Here is a 26,573-nt window from a genome sequence, read left to right as displayed (position 1 = left end):
ACATCCCAGCACTAAAAGACAGAGGAAGGGTGCAGAAGAGACTACTGCTTACTGAAACAGCAAGGTCTTTACAGCCTTTCTATAGGCCAGAAGATTTGAGATGTTCCAGATGGAGAGAGGCAGTGAGTTCCAAATAATAAGTGCAAGTACCTTAAATGAACACTTCCGGTTCTCACTTAATGGAATCGTGGCACCTGCATTAAGTGGTGGTCCACAGAGCGCAGAGCACGGGTAGGAATATAGGGAAGACATAGGTCACAGAATCGTTGGGCCGGCGCCCGCCAGTATTTTATGTGTGACACAGAGTGCCTTAAACTGGATTCTCTGCTCAATGGGCAACCAATGGAGTCGGCGCAACACACCTAAAACAGAGCTGTACTTCTGTAATGTGAGTAGAGTGTCAGCCACCACGTTCATGGTGCCCTGGAGCCTTTTGGTCACAAAAAATAATTAGCGCCAAGCAGAAGAATGTTGCAGTAGTACAGCCTGGCCAAAGTCGGGCCTTGAACTACCAGCTGGCGAGTGTGGGGGGTCAAACAAGCCCAAAATGGGTTTGAGGCTACCGAAACAGGTCCCTGCCACAGACTTGGCGTGTTCCGCAAAGGATAGGGCACTGTCCACCCAGATGCCGAGGTCCTTTCTAACGGTTTTGGGCACAGGAGGGGTACCCAACCCTTGGGGACACCAGTTGTTGCCCCACAGATGGGAGTCTCTGCCTAATAGGAGGATTTCAGTTTTAGACTCATTGAGCTGGAGACAATTCACCTCCATCCAGACCGCTATAGTGGACAAGTCCTCCTGGAATTTGAGTGCATCCTGGCTAGGGTCCTTAGTGCACAAAAAGACCAGCTGCGTATCATCTGCATAAGATACCAAGGATATGTTGCAGGCTTTGGCCAGCAGGGCCAATGGTCGAACATAAATATTGAACAGGGTCGTGCTCAATGCTGACCCCTGGAGGACCCCACAGCACATCGTTGTGATGCTATACATCCCAAAGGAGTTTGGCCCAGAAGCAGTCTCTAATTTCCCTCTTTTTGTACCAGATAGCACTTTTTAGCTCCCTTTTTCTGAGCTTGAGATCAGATGTGAATGTTTCAATTTGAGGGATCCGTCATACTGCTCTCAGGGAAATGTTGACCGCCTTTTTAAGATGTTTTATATCTCTGCTCACAAACTTGCCCTGGCTTTGTGCTGGGTGGCCTGTTAATGTTTGAGCTGAGTGGGTTTTGGCTTTTGAGGCTTATTGCTGGAAGAAGGATGTTATAAATGTTTCCACGTTGTTTATCTGAGAGTTCCTATTGCTGTGAGCCTGCTTAAAGTGATTTTCAGCTTCCTGTTTAAGAGAGTCTATGTTGATTGCGGACCATTTTACCCTCTTTAGGTCATTGGTGTAGGTGAATCCCGGAGGGTCTGCAGAGGGTGTGTTCACAGACACCTCAAGGGTGAGTTCCAGCTCCTGAGGCAGGTGGCCGCTCTCCGATCTTTCCCCCACTCTGAAGGACCGAGCTTGTTGTAAAAGCGGCACAGGGTTGAAAGTGTAATCAATCAAAGAATTGCTGCAGGTGGAGTAGCAAGACATGGAGAGTGGAGAATCATCTTGGAAGCGGCCGTTCAGGGCCCGTAGGCCCTGATGTTCAGTTAGTTGAGCAGGGTTCGGCCCCTTTGATCGCTCCTCCCCAGCTCTGTGCTGGCTTGTGCTGGTATGTCCCATTGGCGCTCTTCTCCCTCAATGGTCTCACTAGGTGGTGAGAAGCCTAGTAGATAAAGATTAAAGTCGCCCTTGACAACGATCGGGGGGGAAGGGAATCCTCCTAGAGTGAGGAAGCGGTCACACAGCTTCTTCAGAGTGATTGCATGATCTTTACTGTTTGGCGATGAGTAGAGATTTACTAATGTTACTGAGAAGCCCATAGTAGTTGCACACCCTTTCTGCATTGAGAATTGCGGTATTTGAATGTTGTCCAAGTCTGTTGTTTGCTCTTTAATGCTGACCTTAATTGATGTGAACAGGTAAATTGCTAGATCCCCCTTTGCGGAGTCCGTATTTAAATTTTTTGGTACCAGAGTTTACATAATAGGAGAAGCCTGAGATAGAGATTGATTCTTGAGCCCAGGTCTCCTGTGAGGCAACCACTGAGAAGGTTTCAAGGTAGGATACAAGGCCATGATCTTTGAGTTTGCTGTCTCTGCCCTCAATGTTCCAAGAGCAGAGTCGGAGATTTGGTGTTACTAGTTCCGAGACATCTCCTTGGGTTATCACGGTCACCTTGCTGGTTGTGGCTTATTTAGCGCTCCTGCAATCCACTCCCACTCACTGGTCATCGGCCTTTTCCTGGGCTGGCTCAAGAGGTGGTGTTATGGTTCCAACGCACTCGCTGTTCCCTTACTCAATGGGCTTGCTCCTATGGCGTTTTTCTGCACTGGGAAGAGTTTTAGGTCGAGCCTAGAACAGCGCATGCGCTGTTGCTCGAATTTTTGTAAGGGGACTTTCAAAGTGCTGCAGCCGCTGGCCTAAAGCCTGCGTGCATGTGCACATGAACGCGCGCAGCCGCCATATGTCTTCGTCACGGGTACTGTACTTCATGAAGGCGCTTTTGCTATAATCGGGCACCGGTGCTTTACTTTTAGTGTTAAAAATAAAGCGGTGCCGCGATTATAGCAAAAGTAAAGAAATAGATGCTTGTTTCTATTTCTTTACATCTGGTATAATCGCGGCTGCGGCGCTTTACTTATAATGTTAAAAATAAAGAGCTGGGCCGCGATTATAGCAAAAGTAAAGAAATAGAAACAAGTATCTATTTCTTTACAAAGAACAAGCATTGGCACAGCCAATAGGTCTCACTTTTGGGACCTTATAAGTATTTATTTATGCAGCACAATTTCTTTGGTGCAACAACAACTGTTGCATGGCTAAACACTTACAAGGTCCCAAAGGCGAGACCTATTGGCTATGCCAATGCTTGTTGCTTTTGCAGGTACCCTGGTTCTGGATATTTTTCCGTGATTATACCCAAAGCTAGGAAGCGGTTACTTTCTCATTGTACCTTGTCTGCCATGTCCATTGTGCTCCAGATGACCTTTGTAGAGTCTCTCTGTTGCCCATGGTTTATGTTTACAAATTTGACATATTCAATGTCGGCTGAGGTTGCCCCGGCTAGGTCTGGAATCTGTTACAGCAGAGTTATTATATTGCCTGGGTTGAGGATATCATCATTTCCTATTGAGCAGTAAAGTGGGTGGAACAAGGTTATGCTATGGTCTCTTGTCTCTGGGATCTCTCGGGCTGTGCTCTTGGGCAACAGCTGGAGATTAGTAGATTCAGTGAGACCTTTGTGCTTTTGTGGTGCCTGGTGTCTCACTGGTTTGAATAGTTCTCTTCAGAACCAACCTGTGGTTGTTGGGGCTTCTGAGGTGGATGTCAGGAGTCGTTACTTCAGAGAGGAGCAATCCACCGGCCAACTTGACTTCGATATCTTTAGCTAAGTTTGCTGGTGGTGTTCTATAAGTGGGCGGTGACCCATTAATCAAATTGTGAGCCATTAAGGTGACAGCAAACATTGTGATTGGAGTTAACTGCCTGCAAGTCTTTTCGTTTGCTTGTTCTTTAGCTGGGTTGGCTGACCTGAGATCGGGAGTGGGAATAGGACGAGGCCCTTTACTTGCGCCTAGGTCCCCTAACATAAGCCAGCCTTCTGCAGTTGGAGCTACTTGGGAGATTTAGCATTGGTTGCATCAGATGCTCTCCCCATTGTCTCGTTGGAAGAATTGACCATGTTCCTTTATGGCGTTGGAGCAGCTTTTCCAGAGATGGAGTACTTTCTCGGCCCCTTAGTGTTAGGGGAATTGTTATACCTTGACTTTTTTTTATTTCACCTTTTTTGGGTCTAGCACCTCCATCTGCTTCGGTTGGGCTTGTCAGTAGTATGTTGTGAAGCGGGCTATTGAGGCCAAGCTGCTGGTGTCGATATTGGTTGTATCTCCCTTTGTTTCTTGGTTTGCGACTGCATCTGGTTCTGTAGCTATGTGCTCTTGGGCGAGGTTTTGAATCAATAAGGAGTCAGGTAGAAAAGTTTAGCTGCTGGAGTAGGACTAAGTGTGAGCTGGCTAGTCCTTGTTATTTCAGATTGTGTCAAAAATTGGCTGCCCCAATTTTCCACTCTCTCATTTGTCTCATCTGGTAGTGGGTTGATCCCATTGTCATTTTGGGCCTCAAATAGGCTCTTAGTTCATTAAATGCGCTAGCAATAGTAGCTGGCAACGTGCTTAATTTTTCTAGTATTGGGGAAGATGAACACCTTGGGGTTAGCTCTTTGACATTGTTTTAGGCTCTTCTGATGAGATTGTTTAGGTCGGCGATCTTGCCATCCATCCCTGACATGTGCGTGGCTACAGTGTATAATATCTCTATTTGGATTTCAATTTATCCGGAACGGTAGTCTATGGAATTGACCATGGATTATATGGTCTTCAGCATGGAAGGCCAGAATCCTGCATCTGGGGCACAGTTTTTTCTTTCTGCTGCAGATTAAGTTTCAAGGGTCCCAAATGTTGGATTCACCTTGACTAGAGGAACTTCATGTTCAATATCTGTCACGTAGTAGACTAGCATTTTGTCCCATTCTTGTATCAGGTAGAAAATCTTCGTGCAGCACTCTGTGTGCGCCTGTGGTGGCATGTGAAATGCACCGTTTTGTCCTAGGTCTGTTCCACGAGTTTCTGTGGGCATTTGATGGCTGACTCTAATCATCTGGGGAAGGGAGATAAGTTGGAGGTTTTGACCTTAGGTGCCATTGAGGCAGTTGGCTCCACTGGAGGTGGAGATGAACATACTTGACGAAGGGATGAGAGGGGAGATAGTGCGCTGCCATTCTCTGTTGCTGAAGTTCTTGCTGCCATAGAGGCTGGGGTTGGAATTATTTCACCGAAGTGGTGCACCCCCTTGGTAGTTGGGATGATCGTGAAATCGCCTGGGGTCCTCCAGGTCTTTTGCCCTGCTGGCTGGGCTTGCTGGGCCTGCTGTGCAGGCGGGGCGCCCTTCTTTTATGTTTTATGTTTTGCACTTCTGGCCCAGGGTTGAGAGTTGGGGGATGTGTGGGTCTCTGGTTTTTTAAGCCAGTGCTAGCGGATTCTGCCTGGTAGTGGTGATGTTCAGGATGATAGTTAGATCAATGCTCTTGTCTGGGTCTGGGGTCCTGCTTACCAAGCTTGATGGGGGTTCTGGGAGTCTACCTTCATCAGGAGAGCCTTCATCCGAAAGGGTGATGAGTTGAGAATTGAAGATGTCTGTTCCTGTCAGTGTGAGCGGCAACGCCATGGGAGGGCACTCCTGCTTTATCCTCGTTTGGACTATTATTGTTGGCATTAGGAGGGCTGGCAGGCCCTTACTGTCAGATGTGTCTGAGAGGATGGCTAGGTTGCAATTCTCAAAAACTGAAATTTTAAGGTGATTGCTGGTTGGTTAACAGGGCAGGCTGCCTGGCCCTGAATGGTGGTGGATTGTTGTGTAAGCTTCCTTAACTTGCTGCCTCGCTGCAGTGAGCTTATGGATTTTCCCTGACCTCATCTTGATGCGTCACATCGCAAGTTGTTGCCCGTTGCTGGAGGGTAATGTAGGCAGGCTACATGTGCTGTTGTGCTAGTTGTGCACTGGTGCAGGTTGCATCAGTCAGAGTTCAGAGTCTGAAGTCTTTCCTAGTGCCAATATGCCCCTCTCCTACAATGGTTGTCTTGCCTACTCAAGAGGACGGTACATGCATGCTAATGAGGTGGGGTGAGAATAGCAAGGAAGAAAATTCCCCAAGGCCATCAGTCCTCCAGATGTTGGAGTGGTGGACCCTGGGGGAGGCTGGCTTGCCTAGTGGTTGCAAAGTGATGGCCCTGTGGGTCTCGTTAAGCTTATCCAACGTTCTTAGATGAGATTTAAAGTGACTGAGGGAGGCGATCTTCTTCTTAACCCTTTGGCTAATCAGAAACTGGATCTGGGCTATCAGAAGATCCTTTTCCAGGGCACAAGTAACCCTGCCTACAGGGGTGGAAAAGATGACAAAGCTCTGGAGTACACAGCCCACAAGCCGCATCTGAACCAGTCAGACCGCTTCTGTTGGTCAGGGCTTGATCGGAGTGAGGTGGTGGCCTACTTCTCCACAGCCTTGCAGAGAGCAGCCTCTCCTCCATCTTCTCTTACCAGGCTCCTGTGTCTGCATCCGTGTTCTTTAACCCCCCCTTTGGCTCCACTATACCTCTGCTGTTGCTTGGGGTTAGAGCTGGGTGAGAAGGTTGCTGTCAGCTTTTGACTCACTGTGTTCCCCCTATGTTTTACTGTGCTTTTCGGTGCTGGCACCATGAATTTAGATTTAGAGGTTTTCAACTCTAGGCCTCTTGCAAAGCAGAATTAAAAAAACTAGCCAGTAGCGTTTGTAGAACTGATGGCATTCTAAAGATAAGGAGCATATCACCAGCAAACATGAGAATTGGCAGGCTAATGCCTGTGGATTTAGGGGCATCATGTCTGCATTGGGTTAGCAAGTCTACTGCTCCGTTTATGTATAAACCTAAGGACGTGGGAGCTAGTATGCATCCTTGTCTGACCCGCGATTAATTGGAATCCTAGAAGTACGGTCCCTACCGGAGTTCCACCTACTCTTGCATATGTGTCCGTATGTAAAAGCCGTAAGATTCTCAGAAGCTCAGCAGGAATGCCATAGGAGTTCAGGGCCTACCAAATGTCAAGTCAAATGCTGCCCTTAAATCAATAAAGGTAACAGAGATGTTCCCGCCTGATGGCAACATACTTCCAGCAGGTCAATCCAAAGTGAAGAACTTGGTAAACAGTACTAACCTTTGACCTAAATCCTGCTTGCCAGTCTGAGAGTATTCTATTAACTAACATCCAGATTTGTAATCTTGCTGAATGTTTGACTATTGTTAATCAGGCTGATTAGTCTGTAGTTAGATGGAATATCCCTCCTACCCTTTTTGTATATTGTGACTATAGTAGCTCCCTTCCAGGAGGGGGCAATTTCCTCTCTGCTCACAATAGAATTTCCCAAAGCATTAGGTAGGGGATCCACATCTCTGGTTGTGACAGTTAGAGATCTTCTGGAGTATCATCAGGGCCCCGTGCTTTCTCTTTTTTCATTTGCTTTAAAGCCTGGAAAAACATCAATACTGGCCTCTGCCAAAAGTTTTGTATAAACAATAGGATGATCCATCTCCATTTGGTCTAGGTCTTTTGGATGTCCTTCAGTGCCCTGACCTTTGTTTGCTGGAATGGATAAGGGAGAGTCTGACTCTCACTCAATTATATCCTTATGCCATCCCCTATAGACCTCTTGTTTCACCACTGTTTCCAAACGATTATCAATGGTGTGGTATCCCTTGGCTAGTAACTTCCAGAAACCCTTCGTGTTTCTTTTCTGTAAGGCACCTGCCAATTCTACCCATTGTTCTTTCTCCCAGTGTCTTTTTGCTTGTGTCATATTGGTCCTATACTCTTTTCTGGCTGTTCAAATCCCCCCTCTTTCACTTTTTTTGACTGCTTCTAAGAGTTCAGTCTTAGCTAGCCTACCTTCTCTCGTAAACCATCCTGGGGGTTTTGATGCATAATCTCCCCTTCGCCCCACTTTTGTGAAAAGAGTTTGTAAGGACGCCATGAGTTCTCATAAAATGTATTTTGGTTTATCCCTGCCTTCCATAGGAGCCAGTTTGTCCAAAAATAGATTATATATTTTAATCTAGGCTTTTGTATTAACTGCAAGCGTTGGCCATTTTACACACCTTCTGTTTTTCCTGGCCTCTATTGAGCTTACAAATTTACAAAATGTAGGTTTAGTGCTCATGAATGACTACTTGAAAGAGGGCATTAAGTACACCATGGTCCCTATCTGGTCTTGGGACTACCTTCTTGTCAAACATATAGGGTCATAATGGTCTATCTAAGGAGATGTAATCAATGCTTCTTAGTTGGATGTGGCGGGAGATCGGAGGGAGTAGAACCATTTGCTACCTTTAGATCATAAGACTCTAACAGGCAACAATTTGGACAGATACCTTAAGCAGCCTTTTCGTAAAGTCAGTTGGAATGTAAGATCTCCTAGGATGGTTCATTGACTATACCTAAGCCAAAGTCTTGATGCCTAAGGGAATGTGGATATTACAGTTTCTTGCACTAAGTTTTAGGTGACTCTTGTGTAGCTCCTTGTTCATAGCCAGTAGACAGTCTGGAGTTCCAGAGTATGCATTCATAGGAAATGAATGGACATAAATGTTAAAAATAGCAATATGCCTAGCCCCTGTCTTAGAGCCGGTTTTAATTACTATACCCAATATATCTCTGCTCTTATCAGGAATTCACTTTATTGCAATAAACAGGTACATCCTCAGCCATATCAAGCAATCCACCAGAAGCCCTCCCTGAGGTAGAAGGCTCACCATTGGAAAAGAACGCAATTTTCCCTGATTCAAAGACTGGTTTTGTCACCCAGGTTTCTTTCAATAAGAGGATATGGTACTGGTCAATAAATATTCCCCATTCAGGGTCCCTCAGCTTGAACCGGACCCCTGCAACATTCTAGGACAGCCGGTTTAAACTGATGTTTTCAATTACGTATATATATGATCCCTGCACTGGCAAGTTAGTTGTTTGGCTTGTTTGCATCACCAAGGTTGGGGTCGCTAGAGTCTACCCTCAGATTTCCCGCCTGTACTCTTCCAACATTGGGTATTGGGCCCTTCAGAATAGTCAATATAAGTTGTTTTTTTTTTTACCCTGTGGGTGTAGTGGTCATACTCTGCCCCATTGTCAGTCAGTCAATGTCTGATACATTGGCTACATGGGCCTCAGTTAAGGTGGAGGAATGAGGAAGTTGGGGGGAATAACTAGCATTGGCCTTAAATCATATGTGTAAATCAATGGGGGGCAAAATCTCATACTTCACCAGCTTCAAGCTGATGTGATCAAATGTTGAATGTTGGTTACTAATTTGAGTAGCCATTAGAATATCCTCTCTAATAACGGATCTGCATCTCTTCACCTTTCTGAGCCAATAAGTGACTTTGTTTGTTAGTGAGTCAGGCGATTCCTTAGCACCTGCCTGTAGTTTTGGGATGTTGATCATGGATATGTCATGCTCCATATTAAATGGCACTTTGGGCCTACTGTGGGCGCTTATATGATTTGGGGATCCATATGGCTCCAAAGAGCTATAGTAAAGCCCCTTGGTGTCATTCTGGTGTAGGGGCTTACTTTCAAAGCATTTAGAGGAATTTGATTTACGTTCTGGGCTCTTGGAAGAGTCAGCCAGTGCCACCGCGCTTTTAATGGCATTAGGTTCTTACTGTGGGAGTGCATGGTGCTTGACATGGTAGTGAGTTGCTAGTGTTGCCCAAATGTTTAGGATGACTAATGTGGGTACATGCAGTCTTCTGTCTTGGAGTTTGTGTTAAGGGTCATTGTCAAGGTCAACAGTCCATCAATTTTATCATTAGGAGTTTTGGATAGCCTACCCATAATGTCTCTTAGCTCCTTGATTTTTCTGTTTATCATAGCGAGCATCAAATGTAGGATCCATTCCAGAACCATGTGTGCTTAGATGAGATGCTGGCAGCAGAGTTTTATTTATGTTGGTTGCGCGTCTGGAGGCCCTAGCACTTCGTACAGGTTATACATTCAACGGCTAATGTGTGCATTTTAGTGGCTGGGGCCAAAGCGGAGTTCTGGGTGCTGTTGTTGAGGAGCTATTGCGGAAGGGGCTGCGGGTCTGTAGATTAAGTACTGTTAAGTTGGAAAACTGAGTGGGTGCTCTCGGATTTGTTAAAAAAAAGATGGAATATCTCCTCATTCCCCTTCCCTGCTATGCCCCCCCCCCCCTTAGCTTTTGGGCCCAGAAATCATTCCACCTCTTTGAATAGTTCATCAAGTGTGCAGTTTTCCACTGCATGTCTTGGTTGTTTCCTCACCTTTCCTAAGTCAGGAATTTTATCACGGGCCTTGCGTTTTTAAAAGTAGTAATAACCTGAGCAAGAAAAAACAGTGGTGAGAACAGCAGCAATTACAAATCTTGCACCCCTTGATCTCAATTAGGAGAGCTGCACCCAGCTATGCTCAAAGCACAGAAAGCAGTGCACAGCAACAGGAGATAAAGGTTCTCTGCCTTCTTCGTCCTTCTGTAGTTGATGGGTGCAGGACGGTCCCACACATGGCTGGGGTTTTTCCCGGGTGCATCCCGTGCTATGTTAAAATCAAGCATGCTTTGTAGCTCTAAGATCAGTGGCAGGTGTGGGGTATCCAGGGACCGCCTCCTAGGGCCCTGAGAATGCAGGTAGATGAAGTTCCCCCACAAAGGTACAGGAAGGCTCACAGTAATCCCACACTGCAGAACAAGGAACCACAGTTTGTAGCGCTACAATCAACAGCAGGTGTGGGGTATCCAGATACAGCCTCATGGGCCCTGAGAATGCAGGTAGATGTGGTCCCCCACAAAGGTGCACGAATGCTCACAGAAATCTTGCGCCTCTGGACAAGGAAGTGCGCTTTGTAATGCTATAATCAGCGGCAGGTGTGGGGTATCCAGGGACTGCCTCCTGGGGCCCTGAGGATTGGTAGATGTAGTCACACGATAAAAGTGTAGGAATGCTCACAGTAATCCTGTGCCTTGGGACAAGGAAGCACACTTTGTAGCACCACGTTCAATGGCAGGTGTTGGGTATCTAGGGACCCCACCTGAGTCCCTAAGGATGCAGGTAGATGTAGTCTCTCCACAAAGGTGCAGGAATGCTCACAGTAATCCTGCACTGTGGGACAAGGAAGCACACTTTGTAGCTCTACAATCAGCGTCAGTTGTAAGCTATACAGGGACCGCCTCCTGCGGCCCAGGGTATGCAGGTAGATTTAGTCCCCCCACAAAGGTGCAGGAGTGTTTACAGTAATCCTGCACCACAGGATAGGAAGAACGCTTTGTAGAGCTATGATTAGTGGCAGGTGTGGGGTATCAACCATTAGTACATTGCCGTGTTGTTTCTGGATTAATGTAGCGGTGCCCGACAGTCATTATAATAATACCAGCAGATCCCAAGTTATGGCCACCGTGTGCAGCTCAGTGAGGTTACTGCTAACCAACTATCTCATCGGCCATTGTAGTTGTGCTGCGGCATAGTAGCTCTCATAATTTGGGGCACCAAGGCCGCCTTCCGGGAGTGGCAGATATAACTTAAGGAGGGCCACCCTAGATCTGGATTTCCCCCACGTTAGGGAAATCAAAAGGGATTCTAGATCCCTAAAGAGCATCCGCGGTAGGCGGCAAGGAAGTGTATAGAAGAAGTATAGAAGGCGCGGGAGAATCAGCATCTTTGAAATGGCCACCCTCCCCATGGGAGACAAGGGTAGACTCAGACAAACGGTAGAGTCAACTGAACTCTGATAATAGCCCGCCCCAAGTTACAGTCTATAATGTCCGCCCCATTGTGATAAACCTGAAGCCCCAAAGATTTAAAGGTATCAAATGCCCACTCCAGCAGAGTGATCGGTGCAGACTGTCTCTGGGCTGGTGACATGGGTGTCATTGGGAACACTGCCGATTTAGACCAGTTGACCCGTGAACCGGAGACCCTCACATGCTCATTTAGGAGGCCCATTATTAACTACATTACCTCAGTTTGGCCTCGTAAGTAGATCAGGGCGTCATCCGCATACAACAACACTATATGCCACCAACCCTCAGCATGCAGGCCCCAATCCGTTACGCGTTGGCGCAATTTGCATGCTAGCGGTTCCATTGCCAAGGTGAAAAGTATCGGCGATAAAGGGCAACCTTGGCGTGTACCGCGTGCTATCGTAAAGAGCTGGGAAAAAGTGCAACCCGTTTTTACTCTGACCTGTGACTTATAGTACAATAACCGTATCCACCGCAAGAAGTTAGGGCCGATGCCATACCCGGTCAACACCGCCAGTAGGTAGTCCCAGGTCAGTGTATCGAATGCCTTCTCGATGTTGAGAGAGGCTATCCAGGACATCTCTGCTTCCCCCTTCGACCAGTCTAGTATTGCAAACAACCGTCGCAGATTCAGGCCGGTGGTCCTCCCCAGTATAAAACCGTTCCGGTCCTCATGAACCAGCAGAGGGACAGCCGCAACCAGTCGATTCGCTAGAATTTTCCCAAGGATCTTGTAGTTAACGTTCAACATCGACAATGGATGGTAGGAAGCAATTTGGAGTGGGTGACGGCTCGGTTTCGGTAGAACTATCAGCGTCGCTCCCTCAGGGTGCACAGGAGTTCCCCTTTCTCGAAAGCGTCGGTGTACATGCTGGCCAACCGTGGCATTAACTTTTCAGAGTAGGTGGAGTAAAACTCAGATGGCCAGCTGTCTGTTCCCGGCATTTTACCTGTTGTCAACTGCCGGATGGCTTCCGTGATCTCATCTGTTGCAATGGGATCCTCTAGGTAGTCGTAGTGTGCCAGTGGGATTTGTAGAAGTTGTACCTCCGCTAGAAAGCCCTGTATGGAAGGGAGGTCAGTGACGACAGGGGGCGCATACAGTGCTGTGTAATAATCACAAAAGGACTGGTTAAGGCCCTCCTGTGTGTTTACAAGAGTCCCAGCCAGGTTGTGAATAGCCATTATAAGGGTTAGGAAGTATCAGACTTCAGTAGCCACGCCAGCACCTTACCCGCTGTATCCCCCTCTTTTTGTCTGCGAGCCAAGTATGACTTGTAGTGCAGGGTACAGAGGTCATCCATTGCACCCTTGTATGCCAGGCGAGCCCAAACCAAAGAGGGACCGACCCCGGGGTTGCTAGGGATGAGTTGCTCGCATCTCTGTATTTCTGCTTCATGACTTTGGAATGCATTCGTCAGCGACTATCAGGTGCCATAAGTAGTTTTGATGGCTTGCCCCCAAAGGACAGCCTTAAAGGCATCTCACTCCACTCCTACTGACAATGCGGTGCCAGCGTTTGTTGCAAAGTACGAGTCAATGGAACGGGAAAGGGTAGTGCAGTATGATGAGTCAGTGAGTGCGGCGCTCGGCAAGCGCCAGGTTGAGATCACAGGCCGGCTCACACCACAGGAGAGAGTTAACTGTACGGGGTTATGGTCAGATAGTGCCCATGGTAAATATTCAGCCTGCAATATGCTGTGGAGGGCATTACCGGGGCAATATACGACATCAATCCGGGTGTATAAGTCGTGCAGTGTCGAATAATGCGAGTATGTATGTGTTTGAGTATGCTTGCTGTGCCATGCATCGTGTACCTGCATGTTGGAAACCCTCTCCGCCATGTGCTGTGCCAGTTTGATGGATTGGGTGTAGGAGAGTAGGATCTGCCTCACATGGGTACCCCCACTTTTTGCTGGTGTTTCACTGTTTTTCGACCTTAGTCTGACTGTGGCCCTGCTAACCAGGACCACAGCCTAGCTGCTTCCTCTCTAAAATGGTTTCCATGTACATTAGGTGTATATCTAATTGGATTCTGGAGTTCCTTATAAGCCCCTAGTATATGGAATACTATGTACCTAGGGCATAGGTACCTCAGAGGCCTACCAGGAGCTGCAGCATGCATTATGCCACCCCTGGGAAGCACTCCAAAATGACACCACAGTCTGCTACTGCAGCCTGGGTAAGGGTGTGCTTGCACCCCTTACAGTGGTATAGGCTACCTATATCCACACATATATACAGACACATATAAACATATAAGCCACTCCTATGGCAGGCCTTGACAATCCTGAAGGCAGAGTGCTTGGTTTTGTGTGAGAGGGTGCCCAAGCATGAGCTGAGCCCCTCTGCAGCTTTCGTAAATACTTCCTTATGGCTGTTCTGTGATACAGCCATACCATATACTCTTAAGTGCATTATAACCTCACAGTAAATGCTAACTTTGGAATGGCTGCATCAAAACATGTCGTGTTTGGTGTCAAACATCTTGGAATACTACCCCCGCCTCCTGCTGCTGACAAACTCCGGCAGGGGAGGCCTGGACAATAGGTTTCCTGTCGAGGGGAGGTAACCCCACCTCCCCAGACAGGCTGGACCTCGTGGCTGAAGAGTCAAGACACCCATCAACTCACCTGAAGCACCTGACATCTGTGGGCATTGGTCCATCCTGCCCTCGGTCACTGGCTAGTGACCCAGACTCTGTCCCCTCTGCTTTCAGGTTCCTTACATCCTAGATCCAGGCTTGGATGTCTTCGGACACTTCTCCTCTTCACGACAGCAGCAGTTCCTTGCAGGCTTTCATTGAAATCGACAATGCGACCAGTCACCAAAAGACACCTATGCACCCGGCTTTCCTGGGTGAGGTAACTAGAGTACTCCAATGCTCTTGTGGGTGCTAGCCCTTGAACTGCTTAGTTCCTTTAAGTCCAAAAGGGTTTGGTCCAGACTCGATTAGAAGTGTCCCTAATCTTTAAATTTCCAACTGCGACATTGCCCATAGAAGATAATAGGATCCCGCGGTTGTGTTTTCACACTGCATACAGCTCCCGTGGGTCCCCTGTGTCACTACCTTGGGTGGTTCCTTGGGGTCCCAGCGATTCTAGAGGCAATAGGCCTAGTGCCTGTTCCAGTCGTGGTTCTTATACCACTTTTTTGGTATATGGTTTGGTACGCCCCTAGGGCCCAAAAGTGTATTTGTGCTATTATTGAAGCTTGCTCACTTGTAAACTAAGTACTTCGAACTCTAGTCTCATAAAGAGACTAGAGGGGTGTGTTTTATCTTAAATACATATATTTTGAATATATACCTGGTGTGGTTGTCCTTTCATTTGATCATTCAAGAGATTATAGACTGGTAAAACAAGCTGCTTTACATTACTTCAAGACTTAGCCTGAAGGCTGCTCTCCATAGCTACCACTAGGATAGCTTTCATATAAGGTTGTCTTAACCTATCACCATAAGGGGTTGTTTGGACTGATACAAGGTGCCCACTATAACTAGTGGAAAGCATATATCAGGCCAACTTCTCACATTGGGCCCCTGGGAAGGGGGGCGGGAGCAATCCATGTTAAGATCTTGCACCCCATTAAAGTCGCCACCCCAGTACATGGGGCCCGTGGGGTCTGCCAATAAGGACGGTGTGAGTGTTTGCAAGAACGAGGACTGGCCGGAGTTCGGGGCATACAGAGAGACCAACGTTAGCGGGGAGCCATTTAGCAGAACTTCAAAAGTAACGAAACGGCCTTGTGGGTCTGCCCTGGAATGCTTGACCTATAACAGGATTCCCAGTGCCACCCAAATAAGCGTGCCCCTGGCGTATCCAGAGTATGTGGTGCCCAGAAACGTGCCCCTCCAGTGTTTGCGGAGAGAAGCAAGTGTTTGTATTGTGAGGTGTGTTTCCTGTAACAAAGCAAATGTGATGCCATGGGTACGTAGATACTGGTACACTTTGTGTCACTTGGCGCACTCCGCCAGGCCACTCACATTGCAAGTCAACAAGATATATTGTCCCCCTGCCATTGAAACTGACACAGGAAGGTCGCTCCACGCTCGAACGGCGGCATACATCTCAGGAGTTCCCCGTCCTAGCCCAACCCCACCCATACACTTATCGTAAAATCTGCCCTAGCCCACAGCAAAAATGAGACATGTAAAGTGATCGATAATATAAAACAGATTCCCCAACATCCCACCCCAGGGTGTGGGTGCAGCACGGCTAGATGTCGCCGCTGTCTTGCCGCCTCTCACAACTCAGCATGTCCGTGCGCCCACAGCGTGTAGCCCGGGCACCTGAAGCCATTGTGTGTGCAGGAGGTGTTCAGCCCAGAGCGTCTGCAGTCTGTGGAGTGATGGCCGGTCCTCCCCCCGATAGTGCTTCGAGTTGCGAAGATGTGAGAGGCAAAGTTTGGTGCATTGCCGAGTCAGAGTCCAGTCTTGAGAAGAAGTGCAGTTACTGATATGTTCCGCCATCTTGATAGCTTGTGCTCACTCCTGGGCCAGCTGGGCCTGCGTCAGTCTGCAATGTCGTCCCTTACCCCGTCCCTTGAGAGGTTCCACCAGTTTCCAGGCCTGTTGAGGGTCCGGTGATGAGGTAGAGGGTCCATGTGCTAGGCCCTGTTGCTTGATCCATGACAACGCTTCCTCAGGAGTGTTGCAAAATACAGTGCCCTTTTTGTGGTCGATGCAGAGGTGCGCCGGGATTGCAAAGAGTACTGAATGTCATGGTCTCTCAGACATTTGACGTCCAAGTAAGAGGATCGCCGGCACTGTACCATCAGGGTGTAGTCAGGGTAGATATGAATCATAGAGTTATCAACTTGCCACGGGCCCGGGTGACCTGTAGAATATGATCCTTGTTATGATAGATGAACATTCTTGCCACCACCGGCCTGGGGGAGGTGCCCGGGTGTGGAGGGCCGCCCGGTACCCTGTACGCACATTTTATGGAAAAACCTTTGAAATTTTCCCCTGCAGGATGTCTCAGGAGAACCATTCCTCCATGTTGGGGCCCTCCGCTCGCCCACAATGCGCATGTTATTTTGGCATGTGAGCACTTCCTCGTCCTCTATGCGTGCTCTTGATAATTTACCTCCTGCTGGAGGGATTGCAGATGGGTGGCCTTCGCGGACACCATGGGGCGCAGTAACGCCAAAGGAGATTCAGGCTCCTCAACACATCCCTTCAGCTTCTTGTGGTCCTCCCATAGATTCATTCATTCCTAGTGTGGTTCGAATATCATGGATCGCCACCAGCAACTCAACAAACCTATGCGAATGGTCGCTGCCACCAACTGAGGAGGACGTCTCAGGGTGAGTCGTAGTCTTCGTCCGGGGGTTGCGTCAGGGGCTTCAGTTGGTGGCGAGGGTCTAGGGAGGAGCACCGGGAGAGATAGAGGGGGACCACTGGTACCGGGCACTATATACGCCCGTGTAGAAGTAGTGCACTCCGTCGGCTCCAGTGGAGATTGATGGGCACGAGGGTAGATTGCCGCACTGGGCCAATGCTGGTGGTAGGCCCAAAGTCTCGTTGTGGCCTGAATCGATGCGCGAGCAGAAGTGTGCAAGGGAGCAGCCTCAGGCAACAGGGAGGATCAAGGAGTGTGCACTTGTATAACTGATCTGCTCCGGTTGCCCAAGCCCAGGCCGATTGGCATAACGTGGAGGTGGGGGAGGGACGAAAGGGATTGTATCAGGGTGCACACACTGCTCCTGGTCTCACAGCAGTGGGGATCCTTAACGCCCCTGTGTTTGTTCACCACCTCTCTGGAACACCTTGTTGGATGAGGCCATCCAACAAGGTTGCAGGTCGCGCGGCCCAGCGTGTCTGCGCAATTGCTGTGCTCCGGTGTAGGATATGCCCTCCTGTGCCAGGTTCCCAGGGGCACGTGCAGGGTCTCTGCTCACTGGGGGTCCCAGGCAGTCAGTGTGAGGAAGGGGGGGCCGAGGAGGCCAAAGCAGTGTCTGTGTGAGCCCCCCGCTCCTCACCTGTGCGCTGCTGCAATGGTGACACTGTCCCACAATCGGCTGTGGGAAGTGCAGATCACGCGGGTCCGTGGAATCGCGGTAGGAAGCGCTATGCCATTAGTGGGGGGCCGAGGGGCTGAAGCCGTGTCCTGTGCTTGCCTCCGCTGCCCTTGCATGGGGTTCCCATACCTCTTCACTTACGTCCCTCAGTATTGAGGCCTCCAATGCGAAGTCGACAGAGAGTGATGCAGACCACGTGGCCCAGTGTACCTGCGGGTCGTGGCTCTCCGGCCCAGTTAGCGCCGTCATCAATGGATTCTTCCTTGCATTGCTTCCTGTGAAAAACCTGTATTTGTCTACTGCAACACAAACTGTGGGCTTGTAGTAATTCTTTAAATCGTCAATGGCAATAGTGTACACATCACCCTCTCCAGTTGCTCTTGGTTTTTTATTTATGTTATTAAAAATGTTAATACCACCAGCGGCAAGGCAATGTAAGAGAATTTTATATTTTTTTCAGCCGTAAACTCTTCCTCATCATCGAATGTAAAAACATAGTTAATGAAGTGTGCTCTCCACTCTTCCCATTTGAGTAGAGGCTCACCAACAGCTGGAAGGAATATTTCAGGAGTGAGGTTCAATAAATACCCTGATGCCATGGCAGAAATGAATGTTTTCTTGTTTTTTAAAAAAGAAGAAGACAGTTAAGGAAAACTGATACACCATTGTTCCATGTCAATATTCTGCCACATTTACAACTCAGCCATATATCAATTCACCATAAATACAACTCCGAGGAGAAAGAAAGAGAAGAGGAAGTCTCCAATTTGTCTATGGCACCAGTAATGTGATGTTTGACGAAATTGATGCTAGAGGAAAAAGCAAAGGCTGTGCTTATTAGGGGAGTATGCACGTGTAAGGAAATGCTGTGCCAATCAGCGTGAATCAGCACAGAAATGACCGCACAATCACTTACTGTATTTACCTTGTTTATTTTGTAACGATGCGCATGGCTAACGGCGCCTGATGCCGTTATGCAGTTGGTAAATTCTTGAAATAGGCGGTCGCAAACTGCCAGACGTGCTGTGCTGACTCGGGCACTCGAAGGAATAGAGGTAAAATGGCGTTACGCTGCGAGTTGACATCCACGTGAGGAGAAGCTAGACTGCAAGCCAACAAAAATAGAGATGCACCCAAGATGGCCTTCAGTGACGTGTTGAACGTCATATGTATCACAGCAACGATGAACAGCAGATGTGTCTCATTAAGCAAAAGTGGTTGGGGAGGCAGTTGGTGCCGGTGAAGTGCCCAACTCTGTAAAGTCGCTATGTGCTGTAGGTGCTTGCTGTTATCCCCAAGGACTTGCTGGAGGCAGTGTAGAGGGTTATATATATCTTTTTTTAATTCAAATAAAGATTTCGCCTAGAGAGAACGCCGGGCAACACGCTCCGATCGCTTGCTCTCGCGCCGCTAGACCGCGACACTACAAACTCTTCAGCAGCTCTGAAGTATAATGGAATCTTGCCAACGAAACACACCGCTTGTAATCCTCTGAAATTCCACACCTTACACTGACCGTAGAGGGTGGAACGTATTTCCACCAATCACGAATGTTGAGGTGGGCGAAAAATAAAAATTCTCAAGCAGGATAGCACGCTAATTCTGGATGTGTTGGAAGGTCATCGGCAATTTTGTAAGGACGATCTCGCACACAGGCGTGAGTGTAAAAGAGTTTATTCCAATGAATCTTCCAACACAAATACAGAATACAGGTCAGTGAAGGAATACAGAGAGGAATTTCCGGTCACCTCTGTCATTAGCTGTCATCTGTCAACATTCCAGAACGTACAGCAGATGTCTACACAAAGATATAACTACGGAGAGGGAGGTGGATCAAATTATTGATGGATTATAACATAATCCTGCACCGTGGGACAAGGAAACATGCTTTGTAGCACTATGATCAGCGGCAGGTGCTGGGTAACTAGGGTTCGCCTCGTAGGGCCCTGAGGATGCAGGTGGATGTAGTTCCCCCAAAAATGTGCAGGAATGCTCACAGAAATTCCTTGCTCCGGGACAAGGACGCCACCTTGGTAGCACTACGATCAGCGGCAGGTGTGGGGTATCCACGGAACACCTCCTGGTTTCCCTACTACATCTACCTGCAGGAATGCTCACAGTAATCCTGTGCTGTGTGACAAGAAGCGAACTTTGTAGCCCCTCTATCAGTGGCAGGTGTGGGGTATCCAGGGACCGCCTCCTGGGGCCCTGAGGATGCAGGTAGATGTAGTCCCCCCACAAAGGTGCAGGAGTGCTCACAGTAATCCTACACAGCGGGACAAGGAAGTACACTTTGTAGAGCTATGGTCAATGTCAGGTGTGGGGTATCCAGGGACCGCCTCCTGGGGCCCTGAGGATGCAGGTAGATGTAGTCCCCCCACAAAGGTGCAGGAGTGCTCACAGTAATCCTACACAGCGGGACAAGGAAGTACACTTTGTAGAGCTATGGTCAATGTCAGGTGTGGGGTATCCAGGGACCGCCTCCTGGGGCCCTGAGGATGCAGGTAGATGTAGTCCCCCCACAAAGGTGCAGGAGTGCTCACAGTAATCCTACACAGCGGGACAAGGAAGTACACTTTGTAGAGCTATGGTCAGTGGCAGGTGTGGGGTATCCAGGGACCGCCTCCTGGGGCCCTGAGGATGCAGGTAGATGTACTCCCCCCGCAAAGGTGCAGGAGTGCTCACAGTAATCCTACACAGCGGGACAAGGAAGTACACTTTGTAGAGCTATGGTCAGCGGCAGGTGTGGGGTATCCAGGGACCGCCTCCTGGGGCCCTGAGGATGCAGGTAGATGTAGTCCCCCCACAAAGGTGCAGGAGTGCTCACAGTAATCCTACACAGCGGGACAAGGAAGTACACTTTGTAGAGCTATGGTCAGCGGCAGGTGTGGGGTATCCAGGGACCGCCTCCTGGGGCCCTGAGGATGCAGGTAGATGTACTCCCCCCACAAAGGTGCAGGAGTGCTCACAGTAATCCTACACAGCGGGACAAGGAAGTACACTTTGTAGAGCTATGGTCAGCGGCAGGTGTGGGGTATCCAGGGACCGCCTCCTGGGGCCCTGAGGATGCAGGTAGATGTACTCCCCCCACAAAGGTGCAGGAGTGCTCACAGTAATCCTACACAGCGGGACAAGGAAGTACACTTTGTAGAGCTATGGTCAGCGGCAGGTGTGGGGTATCCAGGGACCGCCTCCTGGGGCCCTGAGGATGCAGGTAGATGTAGTTCCCCCTCAAAGGTGCAGGAATGCTCACAGTAATCTTGCGCCTCTGGACAAGGAAGCGAACTTTGTAGAGCTATGATCAGCGGCAGGTGTGGGGCATACAGGGACAGCCTCCTGGGTCTCTAAGAATGCAGGTAGATGTACTCCCCCCTCCCCCCCCCCCCCCATGAAGTTGCAGGAATGCTCACAGTAATCTACAAGTATTGTACTATTTTGTAGCATACATGGCTTTATCATCTATTTTACTATGCATATCTTAAAAATACTTGTGATGTAATGACTAATTGCAGCATACATATGTTCATTGTTTAAGTTAACTCACAGGGTTAATTTGCCAGCAAGCCACTATCAATCTAATTGATCCAAATATCGAACATAGATAAAAAAAGATTTCATTAAAAGTCTCATAATAACGGCAAATAGCAGGGAAGGTGGCAGAGGGTGAATAAGTTCTAACAACCAATGCTCACAAGGTCAACTGTATGAATGAGAGACAGGACATTTATGTCCATAAAATGGCACATAAATGATAGAGCTAGTAGGACAGAGGTTTCTTCCACTTTAACACACTTAAATAGAATAGGTTTTATTTTACTTACCTATGTTACTAGTCATTGTGGATGGTGGAACAGGGCCTGGGAAACAAGTCTGTCAAAAAATTAGAAACAAACACAAACGGCAATGAACAAAGGATAGGTACACAGATAGAAATTAGCAGAGAGATAACTGTTTGTAGGGAATCAGTGATGAAATCATGATTGCGTATTATTTCCAGTTTCTAGGGAACAGCCCAGATATAGAAATGGGTCATAAATCATGTTCTCCTTTACCTTTCCACATAAATGTCAAGTAAAAATTAGCAATCGTGTCATTCACTCATAACATCTAAGTTGCAAATACCCAAGGGTAGTTGTGGAATTCTTTACGGAGAGAAAAGTACTTACTCTCAGTAACACTATTTCTAGTGGATAATCTATTTGCCCTCAGATTACTCACCTTATAAAACCCCCATGTACCACACTCAATCACAAAACTCTTCCAATGTCTCCTTTCTGCCAACAGACGGCGCTGCATGGCTCAAATTCCTCCATCCTATGAAACATCACTGACATATAAGGTGCTACACTATATGCTAACATTAGTTACAGTTGCTTATTCATGCAATCCATAGGACCACACCTCAGAACAAGGCTGCTTGTGAGTCTGAGCATTTGTAGGTATTTGCAAGAAAGATTGTGGCCTAAGTTAAGTAACTTTTTCTTCTGATGGGTAGGTCTACCTATTGGTTCCTTATATTGTGAATTAGTACTGAAGCAGTAGCTCTACTGATGAGAGGTTCATCACTCCAAATAGTTGTGCTGCACAACCCTGGAAAAATGACAATCTCTGCAGACGTAGGAGTGATGCCAGTAATGCCTGGTAAATGTGGGGATCAAACCCATATCACAGCCTGACAGATGTCAAGACCACACACAGTCCAGGACAATGTCAAAGGTGGGTAATGCTACAGAAGCTTCCTTCAGAGCCCTAGACTGCATCCAAGTGCCTTCTTCTTGGCATTAATATAGCACAACTTAATGCAAATAACAATACAGCAAAGCCAAGAAACTGTATCTTCAACACAAAGGTCCAGACTCCTATGAATGGAGAAACTTAAAGCACAGTGGGAGTCTAAGCATTGCAGCCTCTCTTATCTTTGGTAGGACGCAGAGAGGGAGGTATTCTGGCATGGTAATAAATTGTGCTGCAGGAAGTGGGCACACCACTGTCTGCAGAAAGTGAGCTCTTAGCTGAAGCATTAGTTAGTACAAGAAGAATGAGGTACATGAAGGATGAATAGACATGGTGTACAGTATGCTGACAAAGGTGAGCAGAGGTAAAAGAAATAGAAAAGACCATCTTCATCACGAGAAACCTCAATGAACACATGGTGAACCCATCATAAAATGAGAACTAAGTTAAAGAACCTCTTAGGCATGATGGATGGAGAATGATGTACTATATTGATCTGAGCCTTCAAAAAATGCATCAAAAAAGTGGATTTGAATAAGGAAAGCTGATCTTGTAAACAATAAATACAGTAAAAGCTGACACCCATCATACTACCTTGCCTTGAGAAGCACAACTTTATCTTTATCACACCATTTCCCAAAATGTAACCAGTGGCTGGGATGAACTTGTGTTTCAAGGGGCAAGAGCAGCAAGGATGATGTCCACAACCTAGGAGGGCAACTTAAGGCATTTAAATAAAACGTGTGTCCTTCCCACTACAAGGGAAGGTCCTTCATGACCAGAACAGATTGAGGACAAACAGATACAACACTTTTGGTCACAGTTCAGCGTAATCATGATTAGCTGCACCTGGTCCTGCTTCATTTCTCAGAACATTCTGACTATCTGATCATGGAGGCTGCGAGTTATCAAAAAAGAAATCTCCCAGAGTATCTGGGAGTAGCCCACCAACAGGCATATGGCATGGTTTGGCAGGAGCAAATCTCCTTAAACAGGTAAGCTTTTGGCCTGGGTTTTACCTTCCTTTTTATGTGTACTAATTCAGAACACCTGCTGTTGTAAGACTTTAAACATTGGTAATATTTATGAATTAGTAACTGCATTTATAGGTTTGTGAATATCACAATTGAATTTGAACGTGTAGCTAGATTCAAAAACTGCTTGGTAAATCAGGCCCACTGTATTTTAAAACCAAATAATTTTCATAAAACACGTTTTTGTGGAGGGGTTGGAGAGTACTCTCGAGGATGCCAATGCACCCTATGACTTACCTGACTTTAAGCCATGACATTTAACCCAAGACCTCGCATTTACACACAAAATAAGATAAAGCATACTAGCAGACCCAGAATGCAAAGCATTATTGGTAAGAAAGTACAACCCCCCCCCCTTGCATACTGAAGAGGAGGTGATTGTCTATACCATAGTCTCACATCGCTCCGAACAGCCACGTAGATAGCCCGGGCAGAACGTGTGATAGCCTAGAATGTAGCGTACTACTGTCCCCTGCAACTCCCTATAACAGGAGTGCAGCTATCAATAATACAGCAGGTGAGGTGGCCTCCATTCCTCTGTGCCTAAAAGGTCTGAGGAGCCAAACGTACACCAATGAGAGCTGCATTGTACTACCCGGGGTTCAGACAGAATATCGAGTTGGAAATATCGTGACACAGAAACATCGACAGCAAGAATACCGTGGTCAACAATATCAAATTTAAGGTCAGAAATATTTTTTTCATGAATATAGAAGTCATTAATATTGTTTGCAAAAATGTATTTGTTTAAAATATAGATCTTTTTAATTAGTGATATATATTTTAGCTTGTATGTTAATGTATGTGATGTATGTTTTTTGTATAAGTATTGTTTATGTTTTTTAATATACGAGTTACATTTTTAGTAGTTATTTTTATTTTAAGTACATTTTGCATTTTTTAGTTCTGTAGCAGGTTGTGGGTTCATAGGGGAATAGGGTGAGAAGTAATTTAATTCCAATAAACTAAAGATTATTTTTTATTTATTATTATTTCATTGAGATTTTATAGTGTTAATTGTGGGAAGTAATTTGTAATTATTAATTGGTTGATAATATTAATTAATTGGTAATGAATTATGGTAATTGTGTATTATTTTAGGTGTTGGTTGTGGGGTAAAGGATGGGAAGTGATTTCTGATTAATTAATAATTAGTTGTTAATTTATATTAATTAATTGATTGAAAATGTAATATGGAAATTGTGTAATTAATTTTAGGTGCGGGTTATGGGGTTTATAGGGGTAAAGGGTGGGAAGTAATTTATATATAATTAATAATTAGTTAATTAATCAATTGAAAAATAAATATGGAAAATGTGTAATTTATTTTAGGTGTGGGTTTTATAGGTGTAAAGTGTGGGAATACATTTTTATGAGTTTTAATTAAAAAAAAATTATTTGGTAATTAAATATGTTAATTAAGGAAGTAATTTTTTTTATTTAAATATGGGTCGCAAATTGTGTGGTGTTATATGGTAAGAAATAAGAAAAAGTAAATTAATGTAATAATGAATATTTTGGTTTATAGATAATTTATTTTTGTTTTACTAAACCATCTTTATTACATTTTTCAAAACATTAAGTTCCCCTTCCTCCCCCCATCCAAGCATATGCAAAGCAACAAATGCAGATAACAAAATACAGGTTGAGTGAACAGCCAGGGATATGATAAAGCTTACATAAATCCTAGCAACATCATAACATATCAAAAGTATATAGAGCACAGGTTTCATTCCTGTCCTTGGGATAACAACCATTCCCTCAGTGGGATCCAAATTTGGAGACCCCTTTTCCTAGCTTGCATACCTTTATGTGCATATACATCCCTCTCGAAGTGATATACAGAGATTAGCCGAGCCAACCAATAACCAAATCGAGAAGGTGCCGGGTCTAGCCAGACAGTTGCCAGGCACAATCTCAGCACCACCATAAATAAAAAAACGGAACTAAGGGGAAAGCCATGGGGAGAGCCTCTTGCTCCTGGACTCCCTGCAAAATCAGTTGGGGGGTAACCTTGATCCGCACATATAATTGAACTTCAAAAAACTAAGATATGGCCTTTCTTAGATTTGCCAGACCCAGACATTCTGCCAGCATGTGTGCCAAATCTGCCCCAAATTCCTGACACCGAAGGAACTTTCTGCCAGAGACTCCCCCTCATTTACAGATTTTAGCCGGGATGATATATAGATTAAACCAAATTTTGTAAGGTTGGCAGATATAAGTGTTGACCGGGCTAGTTCTAAGGAAGAATGAACGTCCTCCTCTATAGATTGTAATGACTTCACCCATCGAGCAGTGTTTTTATCTATATCCTCCCCCATCCTGTCATTTATTAGCTTATATATGTCCCCGATCTTAGGCTTGTATCTAGCTAGTACATCTACAAGTTGACACCTATTAAACGCCAGCCCACCTCCCCTTTTCCTCTCTATAAAATCCCTCATTTGAAGGAATTTAAAGAATTTATTATTCCCCAAGAGAAATGTACTCCTCAGATTTTCGAAAGTAATAAAACTATTGTCAGGGAAGAAAGCCCCAAAAATAAATTAACCTAAATTTGTCCTCCATCGCTTAATATATGGGTTGTGAAATATATCAGGCAATAGAGGGTTGTCAAAAAGAAGGGTATAAAAAAAAAGCGACCAATCTCAAGTTTTTTCTAACATTAGTCAATACTCTGAAACGTAAATGAGGGTCTTGAATCTAACCTTTTTAATTAGGCTGAATTCTAGTTGTCGGACCAGTAAGCCCCGGACTGAAGCTCCAATAGTAAATCTAAAGCATGAGGGGACCGTATTTCAGCTGTTCTCTTCATATGGCAGATCAAACAGCAGTGGTGTTAATTGTTGTAGGTCCGAGGCCCAGTAGTACAGGCGAAAGTTTAGAACAGCCCACCCGCCCCATTCCCTAGGAAGGGAGAGGAACTTCAGGGCCCTCTGGGGCCTGGCATATGCCCAGAGAAACCGCCCAATCATACTATCCAAAGCCTTGAACCAAGAATTATCTACCTCGAGTGGTATAACCCTGAAGAAATACAAGACTCTTGGAAGGAACATCATTTTGATTAAATTGCACCTTCCTATCAGGGAGAGTCTAAGATTATTCCATCTTGCCAGCTCGACTTTGGTTTTGTTAATTAGTGAGCCCATATTGCCCTTGAACACATCGTCCGGGTCAGCACTAATATTAACGCCCAAGTATGTTGCATTGGGGACCACCCGTGTATCCTCATACTTAATATATTTGTTTATAAGTATTTGGGTTTTGTCTGTATTAAGTCTGTACCCCGAGATGTGTCCAGAGCAGTGGGCCTCTTTTTCGATATCTCTGATGGATTTGCTTGGAG

At 46.4% G+C, this 26,573-nt stretch overlaps 1 protein-coding gene across 1 annotated transcript in view; it reads right to left on the bottom strand.

Annotated features, from left to right (window-relative positions):
- Nucleotides 1-26,573, bottom strand: part of LOC146830168 (GTPase IMAP family member 3-like) — a 224,174-nt gene that overhangs the window by 132,651 nt on the left and 64,950 nt on the right. The window contains exon 2 of the mRNA XM_085604412.1: nt 21,278-21,326. Coding sequence (XP_085460538.1) covers nt 21,278-21,293 — 16 coding nt within the window. The 5' untranslated portion in view covers nt 21,294-21,326. The remainder of the gene's footprint in view (nt 1-21,277; nt 21,327-26,573) is intronic.

The sequence above is a fragment of the Triturus cristatus genome, chromosome 5_1 (genome assembly GCF_964204655.1).
Source record: "Triturus cristatus chromosome 5_1, aTriCri1.1, whole genome shotgun sequence".
Taxonomy (NCBI): Eukaryota; Metazoa; Chordata; class Amphibia; order Caudata; family Salamandridae; genus Triturus; species Triturus cristatus.
Note: the sequence above shows the minus strand (reverse complement) of the source record. Positions and strands in the feature narration are given on the sequence as shown.